Source organism: Podarcis erhardii, assembly GCF_964252035.2.
Source record: "Podarcis erhardii genome assembly, chromosome: 18".
NCBI lineage: Eukaryota > Metazoa > Chordata > Lepidosauria > Squamata > Lacertidae > Podarcis > Podarcis erhardii.
The window spans coordinates 9883649-9897758 of record NC_138516.1 but is presented as its reverse complement, the minus strand read 5'-3'; the positions used below and the strand labels follow the sequence as shown (position 1 = coordinate 9897758).

At 49.5% G+C, this 14110-nt stretch overlaps 1 protein-coding gene and 1 long non-coding RNA gene across 3 annotated transcripts in view; one reads left to right on the top strand and one right to left on the bottom strand.

Annotated features, from left to right (window-relative positions):
- LOC309332829 (protein unc-13 homolog A) overlaps positions 1–14110 on the top strand; it is a 121362-nt gene that overhangs the window by 65057 nt on the left and 42195 nt on the right. For both annotated transcript variants that reach the window (XM_081846047.1, XM_081846046.1), the window contains 5 exons: positions 429–592; positions 1524–1674; positions 10636–10704; positions 12193–12282; positions 13478–13612. In XM_081846047.1, coding sequence (XP_081702173.1) covers positions 429–592; positions 1524–1674; positions 10636–10704; positions 12193–12282; positions 13478–13612 — 609 coding nt within the window. The remainder of the gene's footprint in view (positions 1–428; positions 593–1523; positions 1675–10635; positions 10705–12192; positions 12283–13477; positions 13613–14110) is intronic.
- The window catches only part of LOC309333096, a 65395-nt gene that overhangs the window by 23931 nt on the left and 27354 nt on the right, over positions 1–14110 (bottom strand). The window lies entirely within an intron of this gene.

Genomic DNA, 14110 nt, shown 5'->3' with positions numbered 1-14110 from the left:
GGAGCGCACACAGGCCAGTGTTTCCCAGTTGTCGGTGTTTATACTACATTTTTAAAGATTTGCCTTGAGACAGTCTTTGAACCTCTTTTGTTGACCACCAGCTTTCCATTTTTAAGTTCGGAATAGAGGAGTTGCTTTGGAAGACGATCATCAGGCATCCGCACAACATGACCAGTCCAACAAAGTTGATGTTGCTTCGACACTGGTGATCTTTGCTTCTTCCAGTACACTGGCATTAGTTCGCCTGTCTTCCCAAGTGATGTGTACAAATTTCCAGAGGCACCGTTGATGGAATTTTCTGAGGAGTTGGAGGTGGCGTTTATAAGTGGGACTGTTTGTAGTATAGCCTCCGCCATAGGTACATGGCTTTTCTGTTTTAATTTTAACACCCTCTACACACACACACGCCTCTCTCAATGTCTCGTTAGAACCTCTTCCATTTCGTGACGGACATCCAAAACAATGGCGTGGTGAAGATACCCGAGGCGAAGGGTGACGACGCGTGGAAAGTGTACTTCGACGAAACTGCCCAGGAGATTGTGGACGAGTTTGCTATGAGATATGGAGTGGAGTCCATCTATCAGGCCATGACGTGAGTCTCTGTGGGAATAATAATAATAATAATAATAATAATAATAATAATAATAATAATAATAATTTATTTATTAATACCCCACCCATCTGGCTGGGTTGCCCCAGCCACTCGGGGTGGTTCCCAACAGAGTAGTAAAAATATGATAAAACACCAAACATTAAAAACTTCCCTAAACAGGGCTGCCTTCAGATGTCTTCTAAAAGTCATTAAGTTGTTTATCTCCCTGACATCTGATGGGAGGGCGTTCCACAGGGCGGGCGCCACCACCGAGAAGGCCCTCTGCCTGATTCCCGGGCAGAACAATGGGGGTGAAGACGCTCCTTCAGGGATACCTATGTAAGTCTTCTAGGTCTCTGAGGGCCTTCTGGTGGTTCCTTCCCTGCAAGAAGTGAGATTACAGGGAACCAGGCAGAGGGCCTTCTCGGTGGTGGTGCCCTCCCTGTGGAACGCCCTCCCATCTGGCTGGGTCTCCCCAGCCACCCTGGGCAGCTTCCAACAAAGTATTAAAATACAGTGGTCTGTTAAACATTAAAAACTTCCCCTTAACAGGGCTGCCTTCAGATGTCTTCTAAAAGTCAGGTAGTTGTTTATCTCCTTGACATCTGGTGGGAGGGCGTTCCACAGGGAGGGTGCCACCACCGAGAAGGCCCTCTGCCTGGTTCCCTGCAACCTCACTTCTTGCAGGGAGGGAACTGCCAAAAGCCCCTCGGGAGATGGACCCCGGTGTCCGGGCAGAACGATGAGGGTGGAGACGCTCCTTCTATAATAATAATAGTCCCTGATGAAATCTCAGGCTATGTCCCATTTTCTCTGTCGCAGCTGTCTTTCAATGGTGCCAAGCGCAAGGTTTCAGGCTGCTTTCCTAAATCCCGAGTTGCGTTGACTGTGGTTTCCCCCTCCTCCTTTCCTTGTTTTCTTTTCCTTCCAGGCATTTTGCCTGCCTGTCTTCAAAATATATGTGCCCTGGGGTGCCAGCAGTCATGAGCACTCTGTTGGCCAACATCAACGCTTATTACGCTCATACAACTGCCTCTACCAACGTCTCTGCCTCTGACCGTTTTGCCGCGTCCAATTTCGGGGTAAGTCCGATGGTGCGTAGAACACTCATTTCTTACTTTTACTCTCTCCTTTTTCCCCCGGGGGGAGGGGGGTGCATGGCGGTAGAGAGGACCCTACCAAAAAAAACCATCGCCACAGAGTCCGAAATTCGGCAAAAGAAGAAGCACCGGCTGTTCCTCTTCCCCATGAAACGCCGCAACAGTTTTTGCAGAGCAGGAATCAGGGGCAGCGTTTTAGCACAGGCTTTGCGACCTTATACCGTATTTTTTGCTCTATAAGACGCACCAGACCACAAGACACACCTAGTTTTTGGAGGAGGAAAACAAAAAAAAAAAAATAGATTCTGAATCTCAGAAGCCAGAACAGCAAGAAGGATCGCTGCGCAGCGAAAGCAGCAATCCCTCTTGCTGTTCTGGCTTCTGGGATAGCTGCGCAGCCTGCATTCGCTCCGTAAGACGCACACACATTTCCCCTTACTTTTTAGGAGGGAAAAAGTGAGTCTTATAGAGCAAAAAATACGGTAATCACAGGGTTTCTCCAGCAGTCGCTGTCGGACTACAACTCCCATCATCCCTAGCTAGCGGGACCAGTGGTCAGGGATGATGGGGACTGTAGTCCAGAAGTGGCCAGAAACCCAATGGAGAAGAACTGGAAAGGGCACACAAAGTGAGGTGCTACCAAAACCATGACGCAGTGCGACTGGGAGCCGGCCAGTATGATTGGGAAACATGGTCTAATTTCAACTCTGCTAAAATAATATAATTTAATAAGAGGCAAATTGTGGGGAATGCGACCTGGCCTGTTCTGTGGTGACTTTTTTTGTTGGAGTCCTCTGTAGAAATGGTCACAGCCTGCAACCGGACTGAGGCCTCCTGGCTTAGTCGACCTAAGGCGCTTGAGTTATTAGGAGTGCCGTTCATATCTAAATATATCACCATGCCTTCCTCGAAGGACCTCAGGATTGTGTACATGTTTCTTCTCCCCTCGTGAACTGCGCGATTAACCCAACGAGGTAGCCTCAACCGAGAGATTGAAGGAATGGGTTCCCCAAACCCAAAATTGACTGTGCAGACAGTTTGAAACAGGCACCAAAATCCCTATTTTTCCTTAGCTAAAATCCATTAACTTGAGCTCTGAGTCAATGTATAAACAAAAACCCGGCCATGCTCAGAGCCCTCTCCTTTATCAGTTCATGACGGCAAGGATGGCCTTGACTGTTCCAGTAGAACAGGGATGACACGTCTAGGTCTTCTCTTACGTCCTGGACACACTCTGACGCACAGACCTAGTCTGGGAACAGCGCCAGAGTGTGTTCTTGGAGATGATGACCACTTGCTCCAAGATAAGAGTAGGGATAGGAATACCCTTTTATGGTCAGAAGTACAGGAAGGAAAACCCTTTTATGGTTAAGAGTGCTACAGCAGGAACATCTGTGATGTCAACCTGCGTGTACAAGCTGACGTGGCTGGATTCCTGGGGAAGGGGGGAGAGGGTGCCTGGAGGATATATATACTGCGTGAAACTTGTCATTTCTTTGGACTTGCTGTGGACTTGATCACGCAAGTGCCTTCTGCTATCCGGAGAGCAGAATAAACTCTTTCTTTGAATCAACCTTGGTGTCATTTGACTTCCTTCCTCCCGTCCGGGAGCAACGCAGAGCCCACCAATCGGTAAAGTCTAATAAGGCTACAAGATGACACCGTTCAGAGGCCGCACACCAATGGTGGGCATGGACAAAGGTGGAGGTGGCCACAATCTAGGGTTGCCATATGTCCTCCTTTTCCAGGACATGCCCTCTTCAGGTATGGCTGACATATGTGGCCTAGGACCCACGTACCTACGAGACCGCCTCTCCTGGTATGCCCTGCGGAGGACCTTAAGCTCCACAAGTGACAATCAAACTGCCAACCTTCCGATCAGCAAGCCCGAGAGGCTCAGTGGTTTAGACCATATAGTCATGTGGCCAGCAGGACTAAGCTGCTTCTGGCAAACCAGAGCAGCGCACGGAAACGCCCTTTACCTTCCCGCCAGAGCGGTACCTATTTATCTACTTGCGCTGGTGTGCTTTCGAACTGCTAGGTTGGCAGGAGCAGGGACCGAGCAACGGGAGCTCACCCCGTCATTGCGGGGATTCAAACCGCTGACCTTCCGATCGGCAAGTCCTAGGCTCTGTGGTTTAATCCACAGCTCCCCTCGCATCCCCTGACATGTAGGAGGGGTATTTAAAAGGAGAGTTGTCACAACAGCGATCCGTAGCTTAAAGTAGAAGTCGGAAAATGTCCCCTCTTTTTCACTCTTTAAAACATGGCAACCCTACCATAACCCCACGAACACAAGCCACAGGACACATGAGAGACCCCAGATGAGAGATTGAGGACTTAATGTACACCGTCTTGCGTTCCACGATGGAAGAAAGCTCATAAGACAAATGTGAAATAATAATTTCCACTGATGAAGGAGCAATGTCTGAAATAGCTCCTTGCTTCCTTCCGGGAGAATTCCTGGCTTTTGTTATGAGCGAGGAAGTTCATCCCCTGGCCTCAATATGTTGATATATAGACGACTAAGTCAGGAATGCTTCAGGACGGCGATGGTTTGTGCGGGAAAGGCGTGGCAAAGTCTGGAAAGGTGCCGATCTGGAGATCATTTTCCCCAGTGCAACTACTGTCGCCTGCAAAGACTGAGAAGGGATACTTAGTGAAGGGAGACATTTTGAGCCTTATTTTGGAAAGCATGATGGAGAAATTGAGCTTTCCCACCAGATGCCGTATTTTTCGCTCTATAGGACGCACCCGACCATAGGACGCACCTTGTTTTAGAGGGGGAGAACAAGAAAAAAAATCTCTCCCCCTCTCTGCTCAGCGCCCCTTCAGTGAAGCAGCAGGAGAAACAGAGCCCCTTCCATTTCTCCTCCCGCTTGGCTGAAGGGGCACTGCACAGCTCTCCCTCTCTGCTGAAGCCAGGAGAGTCTTGCTCTCCCGGCTTCAGCAAAAGGAACCCGAAGCCTTTGGAGCGCAGTGCAAGTTCCCGCTGCGCTCCAAAGGCTTCAGGCTGCTATCCCTGAAGCCTGGAGAGCGAGAGGGGTCGGTGCGCTGACCCCTCTTGCTCTCCAGGCTTCAGAGAAAGCAACGCGTAGCCTCCGGAGTGCGGAGGGAGCGCTCCCTCTGCGCTTCGGAGGCTTCGCGTTGCTATCGCTGAAGCCAAGGAGCCTGCATTCGCTCCATAGGACGCACACACATTTCCCCTTAATTTTTGGAGGGGGAAAAGTGCGTCCTATAGAGCAAGAAATACGGTAGGTGGGGAGCTGTCCAGCAGTCAGAAGGAAATCCTGTCTGGGGGTCAGGTTGGCAAACCACGTTCTGGGTTGCAACTGGTTTGGGAGCAGGGGAGGGCAGAAAGTTGAAGTCGAATGGGAGGGGGAATCTACTGGAAAGTTGCGACGAGCTCGGTGGCTCAGTTACCACTCACGCTGACGCGCCCACTCTCACTTAAATATATTTCCCACCCCCCTCACTGAACAACCTTTTGCTAGCGTACACGTTAGTCAACCAACACAAACGTGCAAGTAATTTTCCCTAGCCTAGTGCATATTTGTACACCATTTCCGAGCACAATTCAGAGTGTTGGGGCTGACCTTGAAAGCCCTAAACGGCCTCAGTCCAGTATATCTGAAGGAGCTTCTCCACCCCCATCGTTCTGCCCAGACACTGAGGTCCAGCGCCGAGGGCCTTCTGGCGGTTCCCTCCCTGCGAGAAGCCAAGTTACAGGGAACCAGGCAGAGGGCCTTCTCGGTGGTGGCCCCCGCCCTGTGGAACACCCTCCCACCAGATGTCAGAGAGAGCAACAACTACTAGACTTTTAGAAGACATCTGAAGGCAGCCCTGTTTAGGGAAGCTTTTAATGTTTGATGTATTACAGTATTTTAATATTATTTTGGAAGCCGCCCAGAGTGGCTGGGGAAGCCCAGCCAGATGGGCGGGGTATAAATAAATAAATAAATAAATTAAATTATTATTATTATTATTATTATTATTATTATTATTATTATTATTTAATTTATTTATTTAGGCACACTTCTCCACTCAATAAATGCATTTTGGTAAACACCATTTATTTGGAGAACTGTATTGGAAAATTCAGATGAATGTGAATTTTTTGAAGGATGACTATGCCTCAGTTCTGTTGTTTCACAGGCAGAGGAAGTTTGCCCCAGCCCAGGAGGAAACAGGAAGTTCTGACAGGCTGGAGCAAACATCCCCTTTCATGTCCACTCTAGGAATGTTGTACTTGGCTGCTATTTATGTATCCCATACACAGGAGGCTGTGATGCCCTCTATTCTTAAGGTAAAGGTAAAGGGACCCCTGACCATTAGGTCCAGTCACGGACGACTCTGGGGTTGTGGCGCTCATCTCGCTTTATTGTCTGAGGGAGCCGGCGTACAGCTTCCGGGTCATAGTGGCCAGCAGGACTAAGCCGCTTCTGGCCAACCAGAGCAGCGCACGGAAACATGTTTACCTTCCCGCCGGAGCGGTACCTACTTATCTACTTGCACTTTGATGCACTTTCGAACTGCGAGGTTGGCAGGAGCAGGGACCGAGCAACGGGAGCTCACCCTGTCGCAGGATTCGAACTGCCGACCTTCTGAGGCAAGTCGTAGGCTCTGTGGTTTAACCCACAGTGCCACCTGCTCTTTAAAAGAGGATTGGCCAAATTCGTGGAGGAGAGGGCTATCAATGGCGGCTAGCCATGATCATAGCTCTGCCTCAACAGTTGGGGTGCTTCTGAAAACCAGCATCTGGAAATCACAGGAGGGGAGAGTTGGTCTTGGGTTCAAATCCTGGTTTCTGGTTTCCAGTGGGTATCTAGTTGGTCACTGTGAGACTAGGCGGGCCCCAGGCTCTTCTGATATTCTTACATTCTTAGAACACAAAGAAGCAGGCAGCCAAGTGGATTGAATTGCAGATATGAGGCAGGTTGGTGACCACTTTTCTCGCACTCTCACTGCATGCGGTCTTTGTAGTCTTTGCCCAGCATGCGCTGGTGCAGCTGGAAGACTACAAAACCCCATGGTGCAGTTTCAGAGGCAGGGAAGCCTACATCATAGCTGTCAACTTTTCTTGCGAGGAATCCTATTCGGAATAAGGGAATTTCCCTTTAAAAAAGGGAAAAGGTGACAGCTATGGCCCACATGGCAACAGGGACACATAGACCAGCGGCAACGTGGATTTCAGTTCTGATGCGCAGGGAGTGTGTGGGAATCTTAGCGAGGTGCATATCAGTTGCGCTGAGGGAAGTGACCTTGTACATTGAGCCCCTTTCCCCATGACTCTGCTACACCGTTTTAACTTAACAGGAGTTTTTGAAAACAGGTTTTTTCTCTTCTCTGTGCATTTTCCAAAAGTCGACGGCCGGAGGCTTGTTCACGCCGCAAAATTGGGGGTCTGTGGTTGAGGCCATGTGGCCTCAACACATTAAAAGAGATCAGGGCTGTGGAGAAGAGGGAGGTTTGCACCCCCCAAAAAAATTTTCTGAAGGCCAAGAACAACAGCCCTGCCTAGTTTGTCAAAGGCGACCGATTGCAAAAACGAAACTGCAAAACATTGCAAAAATACTGGAGAAATTTATGTCTGGGGAATGTCTGATTTACCGACTACTACCACAAAGTGTGTGTGTTAACAAGCCTTCGGCTCTGCTTCTGTATAAAACCAATTCTGTTTTGCGGTTAGGGATGTGTTTAGCCCTCGACAGGACTGTCTTTGTTTTCTTGGTCTCTCATTTTCTCTCCATCACGGCTTCGAAAAGAAAAGAAAAAAAAAAAGATCATTTTGATAGAAATCAAATGTTAGGCTTTGTACAAACCGTGTTTCTTTCTTTCTTCTTTTTCCCTCTCAGAGAGAGCCTAAAATTTGGGCGTTTTCCCTCTCCCCCCAAAAAACCAGACTGTGTCGCTTTAACCCTCTGTGTGCCGGTGCTAAGGGGTGCTACGGAGGCTGTGTTGTGGCGGATGCGCAACCGTGTTCTTTTTGTTGCAAGGATTGCTTTTTTGTTGTCTCTCGCAACCTTAGTGGTCAAGGGAGATGTAGGAACTGGGGGGTGGGGTGGGGTGGGGTAGGGTGTGGGTGGGTCGAGGGAAAAGGAGGGCTCAGCTAGAGATGGAGGGGGGGAAGCAGAGACAGTGGGTACCGGAGGGGTGTTTGTTGGTCTGTGTTTGGGGGTGGACGGCAGATCTTGGAGGCCAGCCAAAGACATTTTGCTAACTGGGGCGATAGGCAAGGTTAGTGTGTTGCTTCCCTTCTTACACATACGCAACTGGGTGTCCTTTTAGCCCTGGGGAGATGCACGGTGCACAGGCTGAACTTTGCTTCAGCACCGGCCGATCGGACAGCGCACAATACCAACATGGCAGGCAATTGCTTCTCACTTCAGCACCAGAGGACTGGACAGCTCCTTCCACATCATCCAAGGAAGGCGTGGCCTTGTTGACCATGTGTGTCCGTCCCTCTCAGACATAATCAAAAAACAATGTGCTATGAGATTAACCCCACTCAGTGGACCAGAATGTGGTCTAAAGGTAAAGGGACCCCTGACCGTTTGGTCCAGTCATGGCCGACTCTGGGGTTGCAGCGTTCATCTTGCTTTACTGGCCGAGGGAGCCGGCGTACAGCTTCCGGGTCATGTGGCCAGCAGGACTAAGCCGCTTCTGGCGAACCAGAGCAGCGCACGGAAACGCCGTTTACCTTCCCGCTGGAGTGGTACCTATTTATCTACTTGCACTTTGACGTGCTTTCGAACTGCTAGGTTGGCAGGAGCAGGGACAGAGCAACGGGAGCTCACCCCGTTGCAGGGATTCGAACTGCCGACCTTTTGATCAGCAAGTCCTAGGCTCTGTGGTTTAGACCACAGTGCCACCCACGTCCCATTATTATTATTAAAAAAAGCAATGTCCAAGATCAAAGAAGGTCCCCAGCACTAGCACTCCCTCCCAACTGATTTGGCTGTTCTTCATGCTGTCAAAGAATTTAACAAGAGACACGAAGGGCAACTCTGTCAGATCACCAACTCCCCAAAATACCATTTATATTGCCCATACACTTGTAGGCACCTAATACACATTCCCTGCCACAGTGCACAACTGCTTGTCGTGACGACAGGCCTGACATCCATTTCTTAATATCGCCGTGCAGCGTTTGGGGGGGGGGGGTTGGAAGAGATGCCCTCTCCACTGGGCCCCACAACGCTTCCTTTTTCGCCTGTGGTGCCCCTGCCTTTTGCGCTGCGCATAAGAGCACATGCACAGCGTTATTAAGAAACAGGGAAGCAACCGAGTGGGGAGTCATAGATCTGGGGTTGGGGGCAGCATGGAGAGCAGGTGTCAGGCAGATAGTGGGGTACGGGGACTTAGCTTGATTGGGTAGGGGGAGATTTGGGGGAGGTCGCTCGGTGGGGGTGGGGGAGGGCGACCTCCTCCTAAAGGACTGTTCTCGCTGTCTGCATGCCATGTCGCAAAAACGCTGAGTCCTTCGTCCCCTCCCGCTTTGCTCAAGAGTCTTTGGTGGTGGGGAGGGGGGGGATATCTTGGTGGAAATGTCATGGGCACGTAGCTCAGGTCAATCTCTGTTTCCTGCGTGGGTCAAAAACATGGGCTCCCCCAACCCCCCAAAAAATAGCTTCTTCTGGAGTAAAGGTGATGACACGAAGTGGCCCTAGAGCCCTGTCACGATTGCATCTCTGGGACCAGATAAGTCAGCGGTTCTCAGCCTGTGGGTCCCCAGATGTTGTTGGACTACAACTCCCATCACCCCTGAGCTCTGGCCTTGCTAGCTAGGGGTGATGGGCGTTGTAGTTCAACAACATCTGGGGACCCGCAGGTTGAGAAAGGCTGCCTTAAGCTCAGCTTACACCAGGCTCCCTCAACCAGATGTTGTTGGATTACAACTCCCATGATCCCTTGCTAGCAGGACCAGTGGTCAGGGATGATGGGAACTGTAGTCTCGAAACATCTGGAGGGCTGAGGTTGAGGAAGCCTGGCTTATGCAGACTCTATGGAAGAGCTTCCCCTCTATCCTTTTAGCTCGGTGGTTCTCCACCTGGGGGTCCCCAGATGTTGTTGGACTACAACTCCCATCATCCCTGAGCTCTGGCCTTGCTAGCTAGGGGTGATGGAAGTTGTAGTTCAACATCTGGGGACCAACAGGTTGAGGAAAGGCTGAGATAAGTGGGAAGGTATGGCCCACTCTCGCTCGCACGCATGAAAGCAAAGCAAGCAGGGTTTGGGTTTCCCTGGGTGAAGGAATGGCAGTTTCTCCAAATCAGGCACTTGCCCCGAAGGTGTTAAGCCCAGGAGTTCAACAACTGCTAGCTCCAAGCATGAACTCTCAGCAGGGGGAGAAAAAGACCCCCCTATTGCAGCTGCTTCAAAGGGGACCCCTTTGAAAACAGAAGAAGAGGGCTGGGGGTGCTGTTTTCATGGACAGAATTTCTGAAAGCTCTTCCTCAGCCACGAGAGTTATCTCCCCCCCCCCCCAACCAGGTCTAGGGTACCGCCTGCCCCCCTTTGAGGAAAGCAAGCAAACAGAGGTGATGTCTAGGGAGAAATAGATCAGGAGGGGGTTTAAACCATTTGCAGACTGGCGCCCAGGGGAGAATCAATGGGTGCTCTGAATTCTACCCTCCAGGGAGCAAGGTTTTGGCTCAGCATAGATTGCTCCAATAAGGAAGGTGCTTAGCTCTCCATCCCAGTGAAAGGTCCCTGCCCCGAGGCACTTGCATATTTTTTTTCTCTCTCTCTCCAAAAAAATAAGTAATAAAAGCCAGGATTTCCCTAATGGAGAGGGTTGGGGGTGGTTGGGTAGGGAGGAGGGGTTGAAACAAGTACGAAAGGATAGGGTGGGAGGTTTATTTTTGTGGGGCCAGGGGGGTGGTAGCGCTGCCCCTTCTGTGACTTCATTTACCTGCTTTTGGGGCCTGTCTCTTTTTGCAGAAAGAACGGTTTGTCAAACTTTTGGATCAGCTGCACAACTCCCTACGGATCGATCTCTCTATGTACCGGGTACGTCTGCGGGTGTGAACTGCTTGCGGCTGAGAAAGGTGTCGTGGAATTCTGCTCGGTGTTGATCCGGAGCAGAACTCCGACAGAGTAAAAACTTAAAACACTTCTTTCTTTTTTTAAAATAATATTTATTAACAGTTGAAAGACTATAAAAGAAAGAAAAAGAATTCAACAAAACAATACAATACAAAAATAGAAACACTACATTACACTAACACTAAAACATTGAATTAACAACACAAAACAAACACAATTTAAAACACATCCAATAATTTCAGTATCTTATCTTTCATTCACTTGTTTCCACCTCCTCCTCACACCTCCCTTTTTGTATTCCACTTCAATTAACTGTTTCAGAAAAACTTAAAACACTTCTTTACGGGGTACCCAAGAGCCTGTCTAGAGTCCTTAAGTGGGTTCCCTATCGGTAGGAGAAAATAACAGAGGCCAAGCAGACGACACAAAAGGAAAGAGGAATGAGGAGGGAAGAGGAAACCGAGCGAGCTCAGGCTCCCAAACTCTTTCGCTTGTAGTTTCTGCAATCTCCAGATGTAATATCTGGTTATGCAATGTGAGAAACGTGAGGCTGGACCAGGCAGATCTTTCCTACGAGTTATTTAGGAAATAGAGGACACCAGAAGGAAGAGAGATCGAAAGAGAACGTGAAACCTCACTAGCAAGGTTATCTGAAGATTTGTAAGATGAAATTGCTACCTATTCAGGTTGAGTAATTTAATATTTTAGGAAAGGGATAGGATAGGAAAGGAAAGGAAATGTAATGATGAAAAGTTTAATTTTGTAAACCATTAGACAGGAAGGAGAGAAGTCGTTAGGCTTAGTTGAGCCAAAGAGATAAAAGAAAAGGATGTGAGGTTACCTAATGTGATTATATGTAAAACCAATAAAAAATATTTATATATATATATAAAAATAAGTCTAAACTTTAACGCTAAGCATACAATGAACAGAACACCGCAACAAAAGGAAAAGAGATTGATAGAGAAAATGAAACCCAGGCTCCTTCTGGCGCTACAGTCACACCTCGGTTGTCGAATGTAATCCATTCTGGAAGCGTGTTCGGCTTCCGAAAGACGTTCGAAAACCGGAGCATTTTCTTCTGGGTTTTCGACGTTCGGGAGCCGAAACGTTCCAAAACAGAGGCGTTCGGAATCCGAGGTTTGACTTTATTTTTTATAGCCAGCGTGACCTTGACATAAAGAGATACCGGGACCAGTTCAAATACTCAGCTTCTCGGAAGGAATAACCCAAACACCACGAACCTTCTGCTTGTTTCACGCAGAGAAGCTTGCAGAATCCTCTTGAATTGAGTAGAATAGGAGAGATCTCTCCACGTCAGAGCAATACTTTCTGAACTAAGAAATGCAAGCTGGCAAAAGGGGCTCCGGGTGGGGGGTTGCTCACTTATGTTTAGAAGTGCAAAAAGGGGGGGAATGACCTATGCCCTCTTTCTCCTTTCCTCCCCGGCAGAATAACTTCCCTGCCAGCAGCCCAGAGCGGCTGCAGGACCTCAAATCGACGGTGGATCTCCTGACCAGCATCACTTTTTTCCGGATGAAGGTAATGATCGCAAGGAGCTGAGCGCTTGTCTGCGGTTCCCAGCGCCGCTGCTGAGTTCGGACGGAAGAGCTGTGCGGCTCAATGGCATGGCAGCGGGTTGGGCTAGATGAATGTTGGGGTCCCTTCGGACTCTACAATCCCGTGGTCTGCCTCGGATGCAGGAGGACCCAGTTCCGGTCCCCAACGGCATTTCCAAGAACAGTCATACCTCGGGTTACAGACGCTATAGGTTGTGTTTTTTCGGGTTATGGGCCCGCCAAAACCCAGAAGTACTGGAACGGGTTACTTCCGGGGTCGTGCATGCACAGAAGAGCTAAATTGCACTTTGCACATGTGCAGAAGCGCCGAATCGCAACCTACGCGTGCGCAGATGCGCCGCTGCGGGTTGTGAATGTGCATCCCGCTCGGATCACGTTCGCAACCCTGAAGGAATGGGTTTCCCAAACCCAAAACTGACTGTGCAGGCAGTTTGAAACTGCACCAAAATCCCTATTTTCCCTTAGCTAAAATCCATTAACTTGAGCTCTGAGACAATGTATAAACAAAAACCCGGCTGTGCTCAGAGCCCTCTCCTTTATCAGTTTGTGACCGCAGGGATGACCCTGACTGCACCAGCAGAACAGAGAAGACAACGTCCGTGCCTTATCTTATGTGCTGACCACAAAAGACGCACAGACCTAAGTCCGGAACAACGCCAGAAGCGTGTTCTCGGAGATGACGGCCTCTTCCCCCAAGATAAGAGTAGGAAGAGGAAGATCCTTTTATGGTCAGAAGTACAGGAAGGAATACCCTTTTATGGTTAAGAATACCAGAGCAAGAACATATTGTGATGTCAACCTGCGTACATAGGCTGACGTGGTTGGATTCCTGGGGAAGGAGGGGAAGAGGGTGCCTGGAGGATATATATACTGCATGAAATTTCTCATTTCTTTGGACTTGCTGTGGACTTGATCACGCAAGTGCCTTCTGCTATCCGGAGAGCAGAATAAACTCTTTCTTGGAATCAACCTCGGTGTCATTTGACTTCCTTCCTCCTGTCCCGGAGCAACGCAGACCCAATAAGGCTACAACCTGAGCGTCCACTGTAATAGGGCAGGGGAAGAGGCCTGAGCTATGCCCAGAGACCTGAGCTTCCCCTGTTTTGGGTTTTTGCGACCGCCACGGGGCAGGGGTAACGGGTGCGAGTCTCGTGCAGGTCCAGGAGCTCCAGAGTCCCCCGCGAGCCAGCCAGGTGGTGAAAGACTGTGTGAAGGCCTGCCTCAACTCCACGTACGAGTACATCTTCAACAACTGCCACGAGCTCTACAGTCGGGAGTACCAGACCGATCCGGTGAGCTTTGGGGGGGTTTCTATTATGCAGGGCACGGAGAGATGGGGTGGGGGTATCTGAGCTGGGGGTGAAGGAATGGGTTTCTGTGCAGTCAGTCTGAAACGGGACCCCAAATCCTCATTTTCCCTTCTCCAAGGGAGCATTTTTAAAATGCATTAACTTGAGCACTTGAGTCAGAAACCCAGCTGTATAAACAAGTGCTCAAAGCCCTCTCCTTTATCAGTCTGTGATGGCAATGGATGGCCTTGCCAGTTCCGAGTGGAGCAGGGATGGCACATCTGGGTCTTATCTTACACACTGAAGCACAGACCTTGTCAGGTCTGACAAGAGACCCGGGAACGGCGGCAGGAGTGCTCTTAGAGTTGGTGACCTCCTGCCCCAAGATAAGAGTATAGGAACAGGAACAACCTGTTATGGTCAAGAGTACCAGAACAGGAATATCTGTTTATGGTCATGGATGTCAACTTACGTGCATAAGCTGACGTGGCTGGATTCCTG